The 21033-nt window shown below is 33.3% G+C and overlaps 1 protein-coding gene across 1 annotated transcript; it reads right to left on the bottom strand.

Annotated features, from left to right (window-relative positions):
• Window positions 1-953: 953 nt before the first annotated feature.
• Window positions 954-13027, bottom strand: LOC149518682 (adenylate isopentenyltransferase 5, chloroplastic-like). Its single transcript, XM_089760367.1, has 12 exons — window positions 12951-13027; window positions 11967-12024; window positions 11475-11517; window positions 10558-10629; window positions 7068-7149; window positions 5766-5831; window positions 5156-5227; window positions 4941-5063; window positions 4695-4771; window positions 4587-4611; window positions 2490-2542; window positions 954-1780 (listed from the first exon to the last, which is right to left on the bottom strand). Exons 1-12 carry the CDS (start codon window positions 13025-13027, stop codon window positions 954-956), a joined length of 1575 nt encoding a protein of 524 aa, XP_089616493.1.
• Window positions 13028-21033: the final 8006 nt, after the last annotated feature.

Here is a 21033-nt window from a genome sequence, read left to right as displayed (position 1 = left end):
AATTAATTGTCATTAAGGCATGAATGTGTATGCATGTACATACCATGCATTTATCAATTGCCTTAATTTGCAAGACTTGTTTTTCTTTATTTCTTAATTTCCAAGATTTGGAGCCAAATGAAACATTGTGAAATAACCAATCAAGAAAATATGAATCATCATGATTCAACATGCACCAATTAAATTTGTAAGTGCATATATGAAGATTGTTTTGAAATAAAATTGATTAATTAAGAAAAAAAAAAGAAGTTTATCGGACCCTTTTCTTCATTTCTAAATACAAAAATAAATTTATCATCTTATTCCCCGATAATTAAATTTAAAAACTCCACAAACTATATACTCAATATGTTTGTCATCATAAAACCATTTGAATCATACATATAAATTACTTAGGAGGAGATTTTTTTTTTTTTTTTTTATGAAAAAAACAGAGAATTAAAAAATTGACAGTTCATTTACAAAATAGGAAAACAAATTTAATGATCGTTCCTCTTTTGATTACCTGAGTTCGAATATATTTAGAAATTGTGAGAAAATAATTTTTTATAAATTCATTGAACCTCACATAACTAAATCTACTTAAATTAAGTCATAGATAAAATTTATTGGACAAAACCTAAAAATTTCTTACCCTCAATCTAATTGTACCAAAAATTTAATGGATGGTAGTTGTTAGTTGTTTAGGCCAATTAACTTAATTTTTTTTTTTCAGCTAAAGACCTATGGAATCTAACAAAGTTAATTCATTGGAAAATAGAAGAAAATTACCTTATATTTTAGAGAAACATAAACATTATTATAATATTTTAAAGCTATTAATTCACATTTGAGGCAAAATTTGATGAGATAAAAAAAAATTATTGGCAAAGACCCACAGGACATAGTTCATTGAATTTAAAAGATAACATTGGAGGAAAAAAGAACACATCTCCTTATTCAAACGAAGTACATTAATATTTTAGAAACTTCTCCACTATTTCCATACTTTTGTTTAGCACGTCCCGCTCCCATGCAACTTCAGCTTCTTTCCCACAGTTTTCATGCACGGACGTTGCATCAATTCTATGGAGGTTCCATTCAAGCTCGTCCTTTAGCCGATGAATCTTCTGAAGCTGAGAATCTATCAGCTTCCGAGTATTGATTTTCATTTCCTTGATAGCCCTAGCGAGGATGCTGCTTTTGGTGTCCTCATCGACATTCATGTCCTTCTCAATTATGTAGTAAGTCGCCATCTCAGGAGCCCCGATAGCCCTTCTGATTCCCCTGGTATAATCAGCCCCAGGACCGAACATTTCACGAACTTCTTCAACAAGACCGGCTCTCACCATCTCGTCAACTCGTTTCCCTACCCGTTCGTACAAAACAGTTAAAGAGGCATCCACCCAAATAAAGCAACAATCAAAATGTTCTCGGAAGTTAATTTTTTGATCCTCCACAAGCTTCTCCAAGTAGGAATTCGATCCGCCGGCGATGATTGGGACTTTGCCATTCTTCAAAATGGCATCAATGGCTGCCAATGCATGGTGACAAAAGTCGTCAACAGTGAAATCTGCTTCGGGATCATCCACCATTCTTAGCAAGTGATGTGGCACAGCACGAGACTCTTCCACTGTCACTTTGTTGGTAATGATGTCAAGCCCTTTATAAACTTGAATCTTATCTGAATTGATGACTTCGCCATTGAAATGAGTTGCAAGATCAATGGAAAGCTTAGACTTTCCAGTGGCTGTGGCACCCATCACAAAAATACAAAAATAACCTTGTTCTTGGTCTTTGTCTTTTCAGCAGAACCAACATTAAAGGTATTCTTTGTCATTTTACTGCCATAAGAGTTGACGAAGATAGTTACATATATATAAATATCACATTACATTCCATGTTTTCATTTTAAGTTATAAATGAAGCTATAATTTTGTTGTTTTTTAATTAGATCTTGTCCTTATACATTCCTTTACAATTTAAATAGATAAGATAATAACAGTTATCTATTAAAGATGATGCTTTGAAATGCATAGGTAAAACAAAATGAAGATCAATGGCTTGAGGATACTATATATATATGGCAAAAACTATGGTATTTAAGTAAAATTTATGTGTGCAATTTCTAAAATATTTAGACTCTAAAATCTATAAGATAATCGTTATTGTTTTATTTTTTTGTATAAAATCTATAATATATTTTAAAAATAAAAGAAGGGATTACATACACTGAGATTTAAACCTTAAAAGATATTTAAAACATATTATTTTTAGTTAAAAAAAATTGTTAGAATTTACTTGAAAAAAGTAAATAATCTCAAATTGATAGGAAATTAGATTGATGGTGTTGATGTAAGGATTCGAGTTGTTTGATTACCTTTAACAATGTGAAACTAAAGCTTTTAGTGTTTGTATAATTTAGATCTGAAAAGTAGTTAAATCAATAAAATTTGAGTTTTGGTGATTAGACAAGAAGATTTATGCATAAATGATGCAATAAATCTTACATGCACCTTGTGGCTTTTTCACTTCTAGTCTTTGATTTCTCCTTCCACAAACCCTGCATCAGATATTGAAGTAAACATATGAACCTTCTCAAGCTATGGATTTTATAAATTTAGAGCCAAATAAATAAGAAGAATGATGAACAAATCCAAGGAAATTATGTGTATATAAACATGGAGATGAGATTTTTCAAAACAAGACAAAAGATTTAGGTATTAAAATGAAGGAGCTAATCATATATATGGACTAAATGAAATGAAAATGTTAATGTAATATTCCATCCTAGAGAAACAATTTAACAAAGATGATAAGAAAGTCTTAATATAAGGGAGACTAATAACCTTAACTTTGATCACTCAAGAGAACTATGGCCTACAAATCTACAATATTTATGTATATATAGGGGTTTATCTTCAACAAAATACCATAAATGAAAGGGTTCAAATATAAACCTTTTTAATAGAGATAAATAATTCAATTATTAAATTATACATAACTTTGATTAATAAATTAGTTTTTTTTTTTTTTTTGCCAATGTAACTGTTAACAACAAATATTAAGCTCTCTTGCTAGATTTTTCCCAGCCTCAACATTGTGAATGATCTGTTTTGTTATTTTTTAAAATTTTGAAGACCGAAAGCATGTTAAGCAAAAAATGTTATTATTCAATTTAAAAAACGAAAAAAAAAACTTTTATAAATCATGTAGTGGAAAGCAAAAATGATAGCTCATTCTCTGTTATGATTACATGTATGATCTAATTCTTATAAATGTTATCATGCTTTAAATTTTGAAACATATTGTAAGAGAAAGTTAAAAGTTTTGATCAATTTTAGAAACTATGCAAATATTGCCTAAATGAATTTCTTTGTTTTTATCACATTTTTGTTTAACTAATTATCAATAAACAATTTTCTTCTTCTTTTTTTTTTTTTTTTTTTTACAAAATAGGAGCTAGGTTGTGTATATGTTTTCATTTTCTAAACCTTGCACGATGAATAACAAAATTTAGTTTTCAAAATATGAAGTTTTACTAAACTCTTTTGATATTTATTATGGAAAAAAGTTTGATGCTAATTTTGCTCATTGCACCTCGATTAGAAGCATTCCATTGTGTATAAATTACCATATTATTTTTTTGTTATATTTGAGATTTCCAAGATTTGAACTTCAATTATTAAAATTAAAAGTTTAATATTCTATCGATAAATTATATGACTAACGTTTCATCAACGGCATATTATTAAAAATCCTGACATCTCAAAATTTTCAAAAACCAAATAGGTATTTTTTTATTAATATGATAGTCTTCCAATTGAGCTTATACTTAAACAAAATGGAGACATATTTGGCAAGAAATCTTCTTTATAGATTGTTGAGAATTATAACTAATTAATGACTATTGATTTTTATACATAAATTGTTACCTTTTCAATTTAAAAATTTCTTACCAAATTATAGTATAATGCTTATCAAGTAAATATAGAAAAATCATTACCACATTACCATAAAAAATTACTAAAACCTACCAGATATGATGGATTTATATGTATGCACAATTTGTTAACGAATGGATCAACTTAGACCAATATAAAACTAAAAAGTTTTACATCTTTTTTTAACTATTAATTTCAATAGATCCAAAATGTGAGAGAAACAAGTGAAAAAGAAGAAAAATAGTTTAATCTCATATCTTAAATTTATTGAAATCAATTATTAGAAAAAATGTATAAAACTTTTTTTGTGTAACTTGATCCCTCCCCATTTATTAGATACCATATTTTTAGGAAAAAATCTCTTCTAAATTGCACTCTTGATACGCCCATGTCACTCTTGTAAAAATTAATCAATTTATTTAGTGTAAAATTAAAAAAGTTTTACACATTTTTTAATCATTGATTTTAATATATCTAAGGGATGAGATCAAATCAATTTTTTCAATATTTTAGTCATCTCTCTTTTTTTTTTTTTTGAAAAATAAAATAAATGTTTTTAGTCATAATAATGAGGGGCCATTATAACTAGGCTTCAAAATCATAAGATTTATGCACTCCTGTCTTAACTAAAAAATCTACAAAATAATTAGCTTCTTAAAAAACATGAATAAAAATAATGTTCTTAATCCTAACAAAAAGGTTAAACAACTTATTCAGTAAATCATTATACCTCCAAGGGCATTCACTGACTTTGTTAAGCTAAATTATAACGATTTTGGAGTCGCTTTCGATTATGATATCCAGAAGCTAGTCTATGGCATTGGCCACAATAGTGAGTGCTTCTATCACTGCCAGCAATTCCGTTAAGTTCGAATCTTTGACACCAACATTCTTAGAAAACATTACTAATACTCTCCCTTTCTAGCCATGGATAACGCCTCCTATGTATGCTGGACTAGGCTTACCAATTGCCAAACCATCTACGTTGATTTTCAAAACTCCTTCTGGGGGGGACACCATACAGCATTCTTCGGACATTGCTTTTTACGTGGAGGGATGGATATATCCTGGATGCTGGATACAAAGTTCAACGACGAGAGGTTTAGTTCTGGATATTTAGTATTTATCCACCAAGCAAGTCTAGTACAAATCAAGTTGAAAATGTAGTCATTGGAGATGATGTTTTTCTTGAAGATTTTTTTATTGCAGGCAAGTTAGATTGTTCATACTACTGCATAGAACAAGGTGTCCCATATGATTTGTTGTTGTTTTTTAACAATAAGATAGCTCCAGGATTCAAGAGGCTGTTAAGAAAAATAATTAAAAAAATGTGTAAATTTTTTTTTTAATTTTATACTTTGTAAGTAGATCCCTTATATATATATATGATCATACCTATGCAATGAGTTACTTTTATCTAGAAATCAAGTGGCACCAACTTCGTCGAAGAATTACTAGCCAAAAAAAGAAAAAAATCGATAGAACCATTGAACTAAAAACTAACATAGTTGGTTTATATAACTACTCTTAAGAAATGATACTCATTCAATTTGAGTTCAAATCTTAACATTTATAAATGTTTCTCTTATTCTTAAACTAAGACTTAGTTCAAATCTCAGCATTTATAAATATTTCCCTATGAACTTTGTATAAGAAAAAAAAAAACTTAGTTGAAGAGTTGATAAACAGATGACTAAAATATTAAAAAAGCCCATGTACATTTATACCTTTTTTTTAAGTAAATCTTTATACTCTTGATTGTATCTAAATAAACTTTTGTTTCAATTTATACCCATGAAAGCCTTTATCTAACCGAAAGATAACTGTTGTTAAGCAACATGCCAGTTAGCTTTGGTTGAATAGTCCAACTCAAATTCATTTGACCATGTCACGATGTCATATATCATTCTATCAATAAATCATGTATATTATTAAAAACCATGATATCTTAAGATTTTTAAATTTTAAATAGATATTCTTTTATTAATATAATAATCTTCCAAGAACTGATACATAAACTAAGAGTGATAATTATTTAGATCAGATCAAATTTGATTCGATTTTTTTGGATAATACATAAAATTATGAATTTTTAAAATTCAATTTGAATTCAAACCAAACTTCTATAAGAACCGATCCGAATCAAATTACACTGGTTCAGTTAGGTACATAGATTTTTAAATTTTATTTTTAAATTTTTATATATTATTTTAATATGATTTTTAATATATTTTAATAGATTTAGGCATAAAATAATTATTTTTATTTTATAAAAATTTAAATTATATAAAAGCTAATAAAAATATATAATTTAATTCAGTTAAGTTTTTTTTTTTTTTTTTTTTCGATCTAAAATATGATCTGAACTTAATATATATATATATATATATATATATTTAATATCTAAACTTAATAAGAACTGGATAAGAAAACAACCGATCTGAATCGAATCAAAATATCCTAACTTAATAAGAACTAAATAAGAAAAAAAATAATTTGAATTAAATCAAACACTACGATTTTAAATTAATTTTTAATTTTTCAAATTTTTTTTCACTCCTAACATAAACAAACGGAGACAAATTTGCCAACAAATTTTATTTATAGATTGTTGAGAATTATAACTAATTAATGACTATTTTTTTATGCATAAATTTTTACCCATTCTATTTAAAAATTTCTTACCAAATTATAGTATAATGCTTATCAAGAAATTATAGCGAAATCATCACCGCATTACCATACAAAATTACTAAAACCTACCAAATATGATGATTTTATATGGTTGCATAATTTATTAGATACCATATTTTTAGGAAAAAAAACTTTCCTAAGTTGCACTCTTGATACATTCATGTCATTTTTGTAAAAATTAATCAACTTACAAAGTGTAAAATTAAAAAAATTTTATATAATTTTTAATTATTGATTTTAATATATCTAAAGGACGAAATTAAATCACTTTTTTTTTTATTTTTTTTCTCTTATCTCTCTCATCTCTTGGATATATTAAAATCAATAATTAAAAAATGTCTAAAACTTTTTTAATTTTACACTATATAAATTAATCTTCTCTCTCTCTCTCTATATATATATATATATATATATATTATCATACCTATGCAATGAGCTATTTTTATTTACAAATCAAGTGGCACTAACTTAGTTGAAGAATTACTAGCAAAAAAAAACTCTAATTCAATGGATAAGGTGACATCCACTAAATCTGAGTTTAAATTTTAGATTTGTAATCGATTAATCATTTCCCTTGTTCCTAGGTGTCATAGCGTCTAGATCCGAGGATCTATCGTTAGACATTGACTTTTAGGGAGTCGCCACCAATCTTTTTTATCTAGGTGTGATTGGCCACCTAAGGAATCTGTCTTTTCAGGGAACATCTAAGTTTAAAGGCCCCTAAAAGAATAGGTTCGGGTCTGCTAACCAAAACAGGGTTCGGGAGTTCGATTACGTGTGAGGAAGGTTATAATACCCTCACAACGCTCATCAAAAGATGGTACCAGTTGAAATTTGTGTTATTCAATGAGCTTTAAAATTTTACCAAGTAATTAATTATTGGAAATTTTTCTCAATTGACTATAATACTTTTAGCAGAAAATTGAGAAAATTCCCTCACCTCAAGAGTATGCAAGAAAAACTACTGTTTCACTTGTAGAGGCTCCGTCGTCGGATTAATTAAAGAAAAATAAAAATCAAAATCAAAATCAAAATCAAAATAGAAAGGAAGGAGATGATGATTGTTCTTGTGTAGGGAAAATTGATACTTTCAACTTTTCCTCAAAAATATTTTTTTTGAAATTTATTTTTAAGGAAAATTGATACTTTCAACTTTTCCTCAAAAATATTTTTTTTTTGAAACTTTGATTTCCAAGGAAAATTGATACTTTCAACTTTTCCTCAAAAATCTTTTTTTTTGAAAATTTATTTTTAAGGAAAATTGATACTTTCAACTTTTCCTCAAAAATCTTTTTTTTTGAAAATTTATTTTTAAGAAAAATTGATACTTTCAACTTTTTCCCAAAAATATTTTTTGGAAATTTATTTCTAAGGAAAATTGATACTTTCAACTTTTCCTCAAAAATATTTTTTGATTTTTATTTAAAGAATATAAAACAAAATAAAAGTAAAAGTAAATAAAGAAGGAAAAAAAGAATAAAGAAAAGTAAAACAAAAATAAAAATAAGATAAAGATAAAAAATATTAAATAAATCTAATCTAATAAATAAAAAAATAGAAAAAAAATAAACAAATAAATGCAAAATAAAAACAAAAAAAAACCTTGGAGCGGCTCGGATCGTGGCTCGGCTCGGCTCGGCTCAAGGAAGAGAAAACGGCTCGAGGGGCGGCTTGGGAAGCTCGGCTTGGCTCGGAGGGGGGCAGGCACGTGCGGGTCAGAAGCGGGTCGACGCTCGGGTCAAGTCAGGTTTCGGCAAAACGCACGGATCCTCTGGTTACTTAAAGCCAAAATGACGTCGTTTTAAGCGGGTATAAAAGGTATTTCCCTCTATTTTTCGGCAGAACCCTTCTCCTCTCTCTCTCTCTTCTTCTTTTTTCCTCTCATTTCTCTCTAAAAACTGAAGAACACCGGTGAAATTTTCATCGGATTATGGAAAAAGTCATCGAAATCTAGAAATTTTTACCGAAAGTTGGCCGGAAGATCACCGGTTTTTGGGATTCTTCGCCGGAAACTGGGTTGGTGGCCGGAAACTTCAAGGTTGGCCAAAATTGTAGTCGGACAATTCAAACTTCGCCGGAATCAGGAAATTTCCCAGAAATTTTCAAAAAAAATTTTCGCCAAAAATTTCTAAAAAATTATTTCTGATCCTTACAGCTATCCAAACTCTTTTCAACCTTCTTTAGCCTTCGAAAACTCTTCTATACACCTCTTTTCTCTCAAATTCAGTAGCTTTGCTCACTGTTTTCTTTTGTGTTTTTCATCTGTTCCAGGAGGGTGCCTTTTATAGGGGTTGATCAGGAGTTCCTGATCAATCCCAATTCCTCCTTGGACGGGGATTCAATATTTGAATCCAATTAGACTCTTTTGATTAAATCCCCACTCCTAGTAGGATTCTTCAACATTTAATCTTAGCCATCAAAAAAGAAAGAAAAAAAAAGAAAAATAATAATACTATCAGATAATCAAACAAAATCAGATGGATGAATAAAATAAAATTAACAGATAATTAAAATATAAAATAAGATAAATCCAAAAATATTTACCAGAAAAAAAAATGATAGTGATAATAATAATATAATAATAATGATAACATAATAATAACAAATATAACTATATAAATAAAATACATATAAATATTAACAGAAAAAAATAAATAAATATATATATTAATACATAATAATAATAATAATAAATAATAAAATACATAAAATACAAAAGAAAGAAAAAAAATAATAGAAATAATACCAGATAGAAATTGAATTGGGCTTGGAACACCCCTGCTTCTTGGATTTATACACTATACTTTTCTGAAAGTAATGTATGCTATGCAAATGCATATGAATTTCAATGCATGCTATGCAAATGTTGGCCAATTAATTCCTGTTCAATGTATGGTACTCAAGTTTCTTAAGCTCTTTTCTTAAGCATCAAACCCTTTGATTCCTCAAGGATCCAATGGCACTGTTCTTCTAAGATCGAACCAGTGTAGCTCTTAATTATTTCTTCCATTCATATTCTTTCTGTAACAAAAATCTCTTCCCAAATTCAATGTCCTAATCAAGAGCTGAACATCTCGATTCTGCCTTTATCACTCTTGATTTATTCAATGTAATGTAAAAATCTTTTTATGTTGTTATTCATTCATCAATCATTATTTCAAACTCAAAAAGTAAGAATGCATTTGCACATTCATTCCATGATGGGGTATTAAGAAGAAAGGGATATGAATGGTAGGGAAACAGTCATCAGAAAAAGGCACAAAGAATGAAATAAAATGTTTCTTTATTAGCAAATGTTAGCAAACTTTGGCCAAGAAAGAATTACAGGGATAGGTATGGGGACAAAGCCTAAAATGAACAATCAGATAATCATGATAACACCTCTCAAAGTCTATTCTGAAAACCCAACCCTCTGATGTATTTAACAACTTGAAACTCTTCCGAATTTGCTAGCCTTCATATCAACGAACTTTTAAATTCGATGCTGTATTCTCCTTATCTAAGCCACCTTTTCAGGTTTTCAACTTAGACAAACCCCCTATGACTCAAACCGCCCTTTTAGGGTTTTCACCTTGAGTCCTCTTTTTTCACTTTTTTTTTCTATTTTTTTTCATTTTTTTCATTTTTTTTCAAGCATAGTATTTCTTCACAGCATCAAAATTTATAGGATGGGGTAAATCATTTCCATCCATTTCAGTTAGTATCAGTGCTCCACCCGAAAAAGGCCGTTTCACCACATACGGTCTTTCTCAATTCGGAGTCCATTTTCCTCTACTATCGTGCTGGATTGAGAGAATTCTTTTCAAAACCAACTCTCTTTCTTGAAAGCAACGGGGTTGAATCTTCTTATCATGAGCCCTCATCATTCTTCTTTGATATAGCTGACCATGGTATAACGCAGTCAATCTCTTTTCTTCTATGAAATTTAATTGCTCATAACGTTCTCGAATCCATTCAACTTCTTCCAACTCGACTTCTTTTAAAACTCTCAGAGAGGGGATTTCTACTTCCACTGGTAATACAGCTTTCATCCCATAAACCAAAGAAAATAGAGTTGCTCCAGTAGAGGTACGAACTGACATTCGATATGCATGCAATGCAAATGGTAACTTCTCATGCCAATCTTTGTAAATCTCGGTCATCTTCTCCAAAATTATCTTTATGTTCTTGTTGGCTACCTCAACTGCCCCATTCATTTTTGGATGGTATGGTGTCGAGTTATGATGCTTGATCTTATATTGAGCACATATTTCTTGCATCATCTTACTATTTAGATTCTTGACATTGTCTGAAATGATTTTTTTCGAAAGTTCATATCTACAGATAATCTCTTTTTTTATGAACTTGCAAACCACGGAGTGTGTCACGTTTGCATATGAAGCTGCTTCTACCCATTTTGTGAAGTAATCTATCATCACAAAAATAAATCTGTACCTGTTAGAAGCCTTTGGGGTAATTAGACCAATGACATCCATGCCCCACATTGAAAATGGCCATGATGGTGCCATAACATGTAAAGCAAACGACGGAGCATGAATCTTATCAACATATATCTGACATTTATGGCATTTACGAGCATAGTCAATGCAATCATTCTCCATCATCAACCAGTAATATCCTGCTCTCATAATCTGTCTTGCCATCATATGTCCACTAGTATGTGCCCCACATATTCCATCATGCACCTCTTCAATGATTTTTTTCGCTTCAGTCTCATTTACATACCTCAATAGTACTTGATCCTTGCTTCTTTTGTAAAGGATATCCCCATCCAGAAAAAAGCTCATAACCAATCTTCAGATGACCCTTTTATCATTTTTTGTTGCATGAACTGGATATTGCTGATCCTTGACATACTGTAAGATGTCATAATACCAAGATTTTCCATCTTTTTCCCCCTCTACATTAAAACAATACGCTGGTATATCCTTAACATCTAACTTGATGGGCTGAATGTCGGTGTCATCATTAATTCGAATCATTGCAGCCAGAGTAGCCAATGCATCAGCAATCACATTCTCTTCCCGAGGTAAGTGATCAAACTGGACATCTTCAAATTGTTTCGTCAACTCTAGAATATACTTATGATATGGAACGAGTTTTGAGTCTTTCGTCTCCTATTCTCTTTTCAACTGATATATGACTAGAGCTGAGTCTCCAAACACTTTTAGTATTTTCACTCTTCTATCTATAGCAGCTTGTAGGCCCATGACACATGCCTCATACTCAGCGATGTTATTTGTGCAATTAAAATTTAACCTCGCTGTTACAGGGTAGTACTGTTCTTCTAGAGAAATCAAAATTGCCCCAATTTCATGTCCCAAGGCATTGGCAGCTCCATCAAAGTACATTCTCCAATATTTTTCTCCATGTTCCCTTTCTTCCAGGTGGGAAATAGTCATCAAGTCTTCATTAGAAAATTTTAGCTTCATCGGCTCATACTTTTCAGTAGCACGATCTGTAAGAAATTTTGTTATAGCGCCCCATTTTATTGTTTTTTGGCTCACGTATATAATATCATATTCTGAGAGCATTACTTGCCATCTAGCGATTCTCTCAAACAAAGAAGGCTTCTCGAAGATATACTTAATGAGATCCAGTTTCGCTATGAGCCACGTAGTATGGTAGAGCATGTACTATCTGAGTCTTTTGGCGGTCCACGCTAATGCACAACACATTTTTTCCAATGAAGAATACTTGGATTCATACTCCGTGAACTTTTTACTCAAATAGTAAATAGCTCTCTCCTTTCGACTAGCCTCGTCTTGCTGCCCCAGCACACATCCCATCGAATTTTCACATACAGTTAAGTATAAGATTAAAGGTTTCCCTGGAACAGATGGCACCAATACTGGAGGGTTTGATAAATATTGCTTAATTTTATCAAACACTTCTTGACATTGTTCATTCCATTTTCTAGGATTATCTTTACGGAGAAGCTTAAATATGGGATCACATTTGTAGGTAAGTCGAGAGATGAACCGAGAAATGTAGTTCAATCTCTCCAGAAAACCTCAAACTTCTTTTGGTGTGCTAGGAGGTGATAAATTTTGGATGGCCCGTATCTTATCGGGATAAACTTCAATTTCTCTTTCACTGACTATGAAGCCTAGCAACTTCCCTGACTTTACCCCAAAGGTGCACTTGGCTGGGTTTAATTTTAGCTGAAATTTTTTCAACCTTTCAAATAATTTTCTGAGGCTGGTGACATGATCTTCATCCCCACAAGACTTTGTAATCATATCATCTACATACACTTCAATCTCTTTGTGCATCATGTCATGGAAGAGTGTTATCATGACCCTTTGATATGTTGCCCCAGTATTTTTTAACCTAAAAGGCATGACTTTGTAGTAGAAAATTCCCCACATGGTCACGAAAGTAGTCTTCTCCATATCATCTGCAGCCATCTTTATCTGATTATACCCCGAGAAACCATCCATAAAAGAGAAAATCAAATGCTTAGCCATGTTATCTACTAGTGTGTCAATATGAGACAAAGAAAAGTTATCCTTTGGGCTAGCCTTATTCAAGTCCCGATAGTCCACACACATTCGTACTTTTCCATCTTTTTTTAGGAACTGGGACTACATTGGCTACCCATTCTGGATACTTAGCCACTTGTAGAAAACCTGCATCGAATTATTTTTTCACCTCCTCTTTAATCTTTAGTAGCATTTCGAGCTTCATCCGTCTCAGTTTCTGTTGAACTGACTTACATTCTGGCTTTAGGGGCAATCTGTGCTCTACTATCTATGTGCTCAGTCCTGACATATCTTGGTAAGACCAAGCCAATATATCTACAAATTCTCGAAGTAGGTCTACCAATCGTTGCCTATCTCCCGACGAAAGTGAAGTACCTATTCTGACCTCTTTCTTATTTTCTTCGTCACCCAGATTCACTAAGTCTACTACCTCTTGATGAGGCTCAATTGGCTTATTTTCTTGCTCAATCATCCTCATTAGGTCTGGAGGCATAACATATTTTTCAGAATTCTCTTCATTGTCAAGTTCATCAGTATTAATCGAATTCTCAAAGCTAACCTCTTGATTGTTATCATGATTATCTTCATATTCATTTAAAGACCTGAAATTGAATGAAATGGGATATGTTGGCAAGATGTGCTTGGAAAGATAAAAATAATGAAGGCATAAGAAGAAATGAATGAAAATGCATCATTTATATTTTTATTAAAAATAATAAATGATGAATGGCCCAAACAAAAAAAGATCACCCCATAGCCTTGGGCAAAAGCTATTGAGATGTTACAATTACATTGTGTCAAAATCAAAAGTCAAAGGTATTTTGATGGCACTCTAATTGTTTAGCTCATAATCTGGTGGACAAAGGCGAACCCACTCATCTTGATTAACCCTCACTTCATCTTCAAAAGCATTAATGGCTAACTGGGCAAAATCATCTTCCACACTTTTCTTTGCATCTGGGTTCATGAATCCTCCAGGTCTGAAGGTTTCATATAAATGTGGGATAAACATCAGTCTTGGTGTCTTTCTTGATGGCCTCCTTTTGACTTCCCACTCTGCCATCTTATAGCCTAGGCCCACTCTGTCGCTATTGTCTATTATTGTCGGAGGTTCTTTAATTCCTTGTAAATTTTTGCCTAGCCCAAGTCCTGGATACCAACCTTTGTTGATGATTTGGCTCACCACTATCTTTGAAAAAAGCTGACTTTGAAATCCTTCACCTACAGTATTGACCAATTCAAAAGACCGATAGGAGCATTTCAATGCTTCTTCAGCAGCCTTTACATATGGAGTGTTCAATGGTTGAGTTACCAGCATGTCTTCCTCTCCAACTACTACTACCAATTAACCTTTTACATTGAACTTGATCTTTTGATGTAAAGTAGAGGGTACAGCTCCTGCCATGTGAATCCATGGTCTTCCTAATAAACAGCTGTAGGACGAAGAGATGTCCATCACTTGAAATTTTACATTGAAGGTGCATGGCTCAATTTGTAAAGGCATCTCAATATCTCTCAGGACTTTTTTTTTGGTCCCGTCAAAGGCTCTCACAATCATTTGACTATCTCACATATGAGAATAATCGATGGGTAGCCTTGCCAAAGTTGACATAGGCATGACATTAATGGCAGAACCATTATCGATAAGAACTTTAGCTATGATATGGCTCTTGCACTTGACTGTGATATGCAGAGCCTTAGCATTTTTCTTTCCCTCTAAAGAAATCTCATCATCACTGAATGAAATGTGATTTGGCATGACTAAGTTTCCAGCCAGGTGATTCACATATTCGACAGACACGTTATGTGCCACGTATGCCTGATTCAACACTTTCAGCAAGGCATTTTGGTATGGCTCTGAGTTCAGCAACAGTGATAACAATGAGATTCGAGCTGGCATTTTATTCAACTGTTCCACAACTGAATATTCGCTATGTTTTACTAGCTTCAGGAATTCACAAACCTCCCTTTCTGATACTGGCTTTGGTTGATCTTTTTCAGGCTCTATCTCTGGATTATTTTGTCTTTCTCTTTCTTTAGCCTTCTCCCTTCTAGCCTTCTCTAGCATTTTTGGGGTGTAACATCTCCTACTTTGAGTAATGCCTCCTACACCAGTAATATTGAAAGCATCGGCTTTAGAGACCTCTTCTTTTTACCCCTGCACTACAGTGTCACATCCATATCTCCAGGGCACAGCTTTATCATTTTTGTATGGAAAATGAGTCGGGACTTTAAAAGTTACCGACCTAGGGAGGAGCTTGTCTATGACTGATTTTGGTTTGTTTCCACACCGAATTGTCACTGGTTTGAGAAACAACTTTTCAGGCCTATCAGTCATGCACACCTCAGCATTCTTCAAGCCTTCTTTTTCTTCGTAGACCTCCATCTGATGTGAATTCAGGAGTTTTTGCACCTCTCGGTGAAACTGCTTACAGGTCTCAATAGAGTGGTCTCTTGCCCCACTATGATACTTACAACTAGTACCAACTATATATGCTCCATGATAGCTGTGTGAACTTACAAATTGTATCATGTCTGCTTTTCGTAAGATATCAAACAATTGATCGAGAGGTGTCTTAATATCTACCACTTCTTTCTTCACATGGCACTCCCATTCTTCACCTATAGTATTCACATTATGATTTGGTAAAAGATTGCCACTAACATTTGGTGCAGCCATCCCTTCAGTATCAAAGTAAATCATCTCATCCTTAATCAACCGTTGCACTTTATGTTTCAAGGTAGTGCAATTTTTGGTAGAGTGACCAGCAATCTCATAATGATAGTCACAATGGGCAGTGGGATCATACCACTTGGGGTAAGGTGACTTGAGGGGTTCCAATTTACTTGGAGTAATCAAGTGACTGTTGTAGAGCTCCTTATATAATTCTGTATAAGTCATCGAAATTGGGTCAAAAACAGGTTTTTCACGAGTGGTTCGTTGTTCCTGCGAGCCACTAATGGGGTTAGTTGGGCGATTTTGGGGTCTTGGGGTAGGTTGAATGTTAGAACTGTACATGGTATTTTGGGGTCTATTAAAGGTTTGATATGTTTGGGGGTGTGGTGGTTGTGTAAATGGTTGGTATGGGTGAAAGGAAGCATTATTTACAGTAGGGTGATATGACAGATATTCGGGTGGGGGGTAGGGTGAATAACCTCTAGGTTGCTGTCTATCAAAGCTCACAGCCTGAGCTTCAGTTTCTTTTTTCTTCGGGACTATTTTGCTAGATGCTTCGTTTCCTTCTAGCTTGCCATTCTTGATGGCGCTTTCAAAGATTTCTCTCGAAATTATCATATTGATAAAATTTTTTGTTGCATTTCCTATCATCTTTTCATAATAGGGAGGTTTTAAAGTGCTAACAAATAGCATTGTAGTTTCTTTCTCGGTCAGAGGAGGCTGTATCTGAGAAGCAATATCTCTTCACCTCTGGGCATACTCTTTAAAAGATTCATTTACCTTTTTCTCCAGATTCTGCAAAGACAAACGATTTGGGGCCAAATCGATGATATGTCGATATTGACTGATAAAGTCATGTGCCATATCGCTCCAAGAGCGAATGCGAGTCCTGTCCAGCTGAACATACCATCTGGCCGCAGAGCTAGTAAGACTGTCTTGAAAAACATGCATCAAGAGTTTCTCATCCTATGCATGAGCTGCCATCTTCCTGCAATACATGGTGATGTGGGTTTTGGGGCACTTTGTACCATCATATTTTTCAAATTTTGGTACTTTGAACTTATGGGAGATAACCACATCAGGAACTAGGCAGAGTCCAGCAGCATCAACTGACCCATAGAAGCTAAATCCTTCCATAGCCCTTAGCCTTTGCTCTAGCATGCTAATCTTGGAACTTTTCTCAGCTTCCACCCTTATCTTTTTCTTTTCTTTTTCTTTTAAATCATCTAGATCAGGAATTGGTTATGCTATCTTTTCAGTGAAGATAGGATTTATATAGCTGTTATACTGCCCTGTGTTGAAAGTCGATGGCATTCCAGGATATGTTGGATATGCGAAGTGTTGTGGCGGGACTTCTTGGGCAGACTGGGCTTGAGGTGGGCCAAAACTTAGAGGGTACAAAGAGTCAGCCACTTCTTGCTGGCTTGTACTTCCTTCAACTCTTTTTCTTTTATTCATGTTATTAAGAGCTTCCAGAATCTTGCTTAGCTCACTTTCAGTCTTCTCCTGGGCTTTTTCTATCTTTTCAAATTTTTAGAAATTTTCCTGCTCCATTTGCCTTGCTCTGAATCTTGTGTGGAATCGATGGGTAGGGTTTTCGCTAAATGGAGCTATCCTGGGACCTTGAGTACCATATCTCAAAATTAGTAAATTTACATGATCATCACTTTGTTAAATGTAATGAATGAGAATGCAATGAATGAAAAATGCATGTATGCAAAGAACATTTGCCTTAAAACGGTATTCAACTAAAAAAATTTCATTTATTCCAAAAAACTTTGATCTACATTGAGTTTATCATCCTAGAATTATAGCCATAAAATTGTTTGATCTGTTCATACTGGGCCTTGGCTTCTTCTATGAAGTTCAAGAGATGCTGTCCATGTTCTCCTACTGGGGCCACCACTTGTCTTAATGCCTCTGCCTCTTCCACCATCTTTCTTGCCTTATGCACCTCTTTATGAATTTGGGTTGTTAAGTGCTCAATGTATTTCTGTCTCCCTAGGTTCTCTCTTTTACCACACCAGACCTGGTATGATAATTCTCTATGTTCTCTAACCAATGTAGCAATGTGGTCTCCTTGTTCATCCAACCTTTGACTTAGCCCGCTCAAATAACTTTTAGCATGTTAATTTTTGCCTGTGCTTCAGTACTTTCTTCTTCTCGGCATACTCTTGTTTCAATCTTGTGTTTTCCTCAGTCAGCTCGACAATGGTTATCTCTTTGGCCCTTTCTCTCACACATAAACTCTTATGCTCCTGGTGTAACCTTGCTAGATCTTCAGTAGCTGTATCTCGTTCTCTAGCAATCTTATGAACTTTAACTTCATAATTTTCAGCTCTACCTTTCTACTGGGCTTTTTCTTCTTGAAGTTTTTGAATCTCTTTCTTTAACTTGATATTTTCAAATTCAAATTCTTTTGTTGCCAGCTCTAACTCTGATGGTATCTCTTCAAGCTTTTCTTCTGTCGGTGGTTGAGAGACTTCATAAGTGAATACCATTTCTTGTCTTCTCTTTGTTCTCCAAACCAAGTAACCTGGAGTGACTTTTTCAATGAATGGTCCAGGACTCACTCTTTGGGGATTTTTCCATGCTTTGATCATCTCATTCATCCTCTGAAATGCTTTAGGCTCACTGTAAGAAAAATCTAACTGATGAAGCCCATAAGTCATAAGAATAAACTGTTCTCCCCCCAATTATCTCCTCACTAAGAGCGGTGCATAATTCATCACTCCCCATAAACCCAGAAGTGGAACCACTATACTATCTCCACATTGGTATAACATAGGCTCTCGATTCATCCATGGGGCTAACCATCTCACCCTGGCACCTTCCAACTTTTGCAAGAAAGTTATCCATTCTTGTTTAGACTTTTGCTTTGACCACCCACTTTCGTAGAACTCTTTGATCGGAAAGCGATTACGGATATAAATCTTCGAGAAAGCACCATTTCCTTGTTCAAAATAGCTTTTCATCCACACGTACAATAGTTGTATGCATCCTATGAAGTGCCCTCCATTCCGACGATAATAACTCAAAGATCTAATAGTTTCTGCTAATATTATCGTTGAAAGATTACAGCCATTGATCACACTTTCAAAGAAATCAACCACCGCTATCTCAATATATCCCAAAACCTTTGGAAAGATTACCGGTCCATATATAGCCAAGGCAAATATGTCTAACCCCCGTTTTTCATTGACATGTTGCATCAGAAACTCATGAAAGAACTTTCAAGGTAGGTAAACCTGTTCTTGTTTCTTCTTTGTATGAGAATCCACAACTTCCTTGTCTATCCTCATGAGTTGCGCCAGACTTTTACGAAATCTTGACTTATGTTTTTTGACATATATCTTGTCAGGAGTCTTTAGATGCAAACCCAATAAGATCGAATATTCTTCTATGGTGGGAGTCATATCAACTTCGTTAAAGATGAAACACCTGTATGCAGGATCCCAGAATTGTGTTGTAGCTTTGATTAGTTGATCATCAACAGTCACTGTTAGAAGGTGTGCTATATGCCCATGCTTCTGACAAAACTGCTCTTGTCTTGACAGACTCATCTTTTTCCAGATGTCAACCAAATCTTCTAAATTGTTCTGTTTGAGGAGGATAGATGTTTCTTGAGACAGAGTAGACTCATAATCAATTGGCAAGCAATCTCCCATCTTCAGTTGAGTCTTTTCTGACAGGGCCCTTACTTCATTAGGTGTCCCACAGGGTGCTAATACTGATGAAGAGCAAACTAAGCGTTCATTGGTATCCATGAAAAAAATTTGTTGAAGATCGTTTTTCAAGCAAGTGTTCTTTTATGCAACTTTATGATATGCGTATGAACCAATGCAAAAGAAATAAGAAAAAGGTTAGTATACCCAAAAAAGAATAAATGACTAAATAAATTTAAACATCACACAAAGTAAAAGGGATGAATCCTATGCTTTTGGTTAATTCTATCAGGGAATAGTGATGGCTCTATCTATGGGTTAGGCACTCTTAAGGTTCACTATATGTAGTTTTAAGGGTCAAAGTCTAAAGGTCCTCAAATTGTTCCTTACATCCTTGTCCATCACAGACTAGTAAGGCACCCTAATCCTCACCCATTACAGGCTACAAGCGGAAAAGGTTCAATTTGAGTGGGAGTATTTCGCTAGCCACTGCGGAGGCATTAGACTTCACGAAAGCAATAGGTACTTTACTCCCTTCTAGAGGGACGGAGCTCGGATATAGAGCTCATGTTATGCACATGCACATGAATGACATAACTAACAAGATACATAAACATGAATGAACAATAATACATATATACAAAAAGGTTCAATTTTATTAGGCTTTTGGATAACACAAATTATTTGTTGGCCTGACTCTTAAAGTCCCCAGTGGAGTCGCCAAGCTGTCATAACGTCTAGATCCGGGGATCTATCGCTAGACATTGACTTTCAGGGAGTCGCCACCAATCTTTTTTATGTAGGTGCGATTGGCCACCTAAGGAATCTGTTCTTTCAGGGAACACCTAAGTTTAAGGGCCTTTAAAAGAATAGGTTCGGGTCTGCTAACCAAAACAGGGTTCGGGAGTTCGATTACGTGTGAGGAAGGTTATAGCACCCTCACAACGCCCATCAAAAGATGGTACCAGCTGAAATTTGTGTTATCCAATGAGCCTTAAAATTTTACCAAGTAATTAATTATTGGAAATTTTTCTCAATTGACTATAATACTTTTAGCAAAAAATTGAGAAAATTCCCTCACCTTAAGAGTATGCAAGAAAAACTATTGTTTCACTTGCAGAGGCTCCGTCGTGGGATTAATTAAAGAAAAATCAAAATCAAAATCAAAATCAAAATAGAAAAGAATGAGAGGATGATTGTTCTTGTGTAGGGAAAATTGATACTTTCAACTTTTCCCTAAAAATATTTTTTTAAAATTTATTTTTAAGGAAAATTGATACTTTCAACTTTTCCCCAAAAATATTTTTTTTGAAATTTATTTCTATGGAAAATTGATATTTTCAACTTTTTCCCAAAAATATTTTTTTGAAATTTATTTCTAAGGAAAATTGATACTTTCAACTTTTCCTCAAAAATATATTTTTTTGAAACTTTGATTTCCAAGGAAAATTGATACTTTCAACTTTTCCTCAAAAATCTTTTTTTTTTGAAAATTTATTTTTAAGGAAAATTGATACTTTCAACTTTTCTCCAAAAATATTTTTTGAAAATTTATTTCTAAGGAAAATTGATACTTTCAACTTTTCCTC

This window comes from Durio zibethinus, chromosome 5, assembly GCF_047325235.1.
Source record: "Durio zibethinus cultivar Kanyao isolate XHJ-2024 chromosome 5, ASM4732523v1, whole genome shotgun sequence".
Classification (NCBI taxonomy): Eukaryota; Viridiplantae; Streptophyta; class Magnoliopsida; order Malvales; family Malvaceae; genus Durio; species Durio zibethinus.
The sequence above is the reverse complement of the archived record's forward strand: the minus strand, read 5'-3'. Positions and strand labels throughout refer to the sequence as shown.

What these genes read in the sequence shown, in the direction of transcription:
- LOC149518682 (XM_089760367.1), bottom strand. Translation starts at nt 13,027, where the DNA reads ATGGCTGCAGATGATATGGAGAAGACTACTTTCGTGACCATGTGGGGA. An exon ending in GGGACACCTTGTTCTATGCA is followed by an intron (nt 5,064 to 5,155) that starts GTAGTATGAACA and finishes GATTTGTACTAG; the next exon opens with ACTTGCTTGGTGGATAAATA. An exon ending in TCGAAAGCGACTCCAAAATC is followed by an intron (nt 4,612 to 4,694) that starts GTTATAATTTAG and finishes CCTTTTTGTTAG; the next exon opens with GATTAAGAACATTATTTTTA.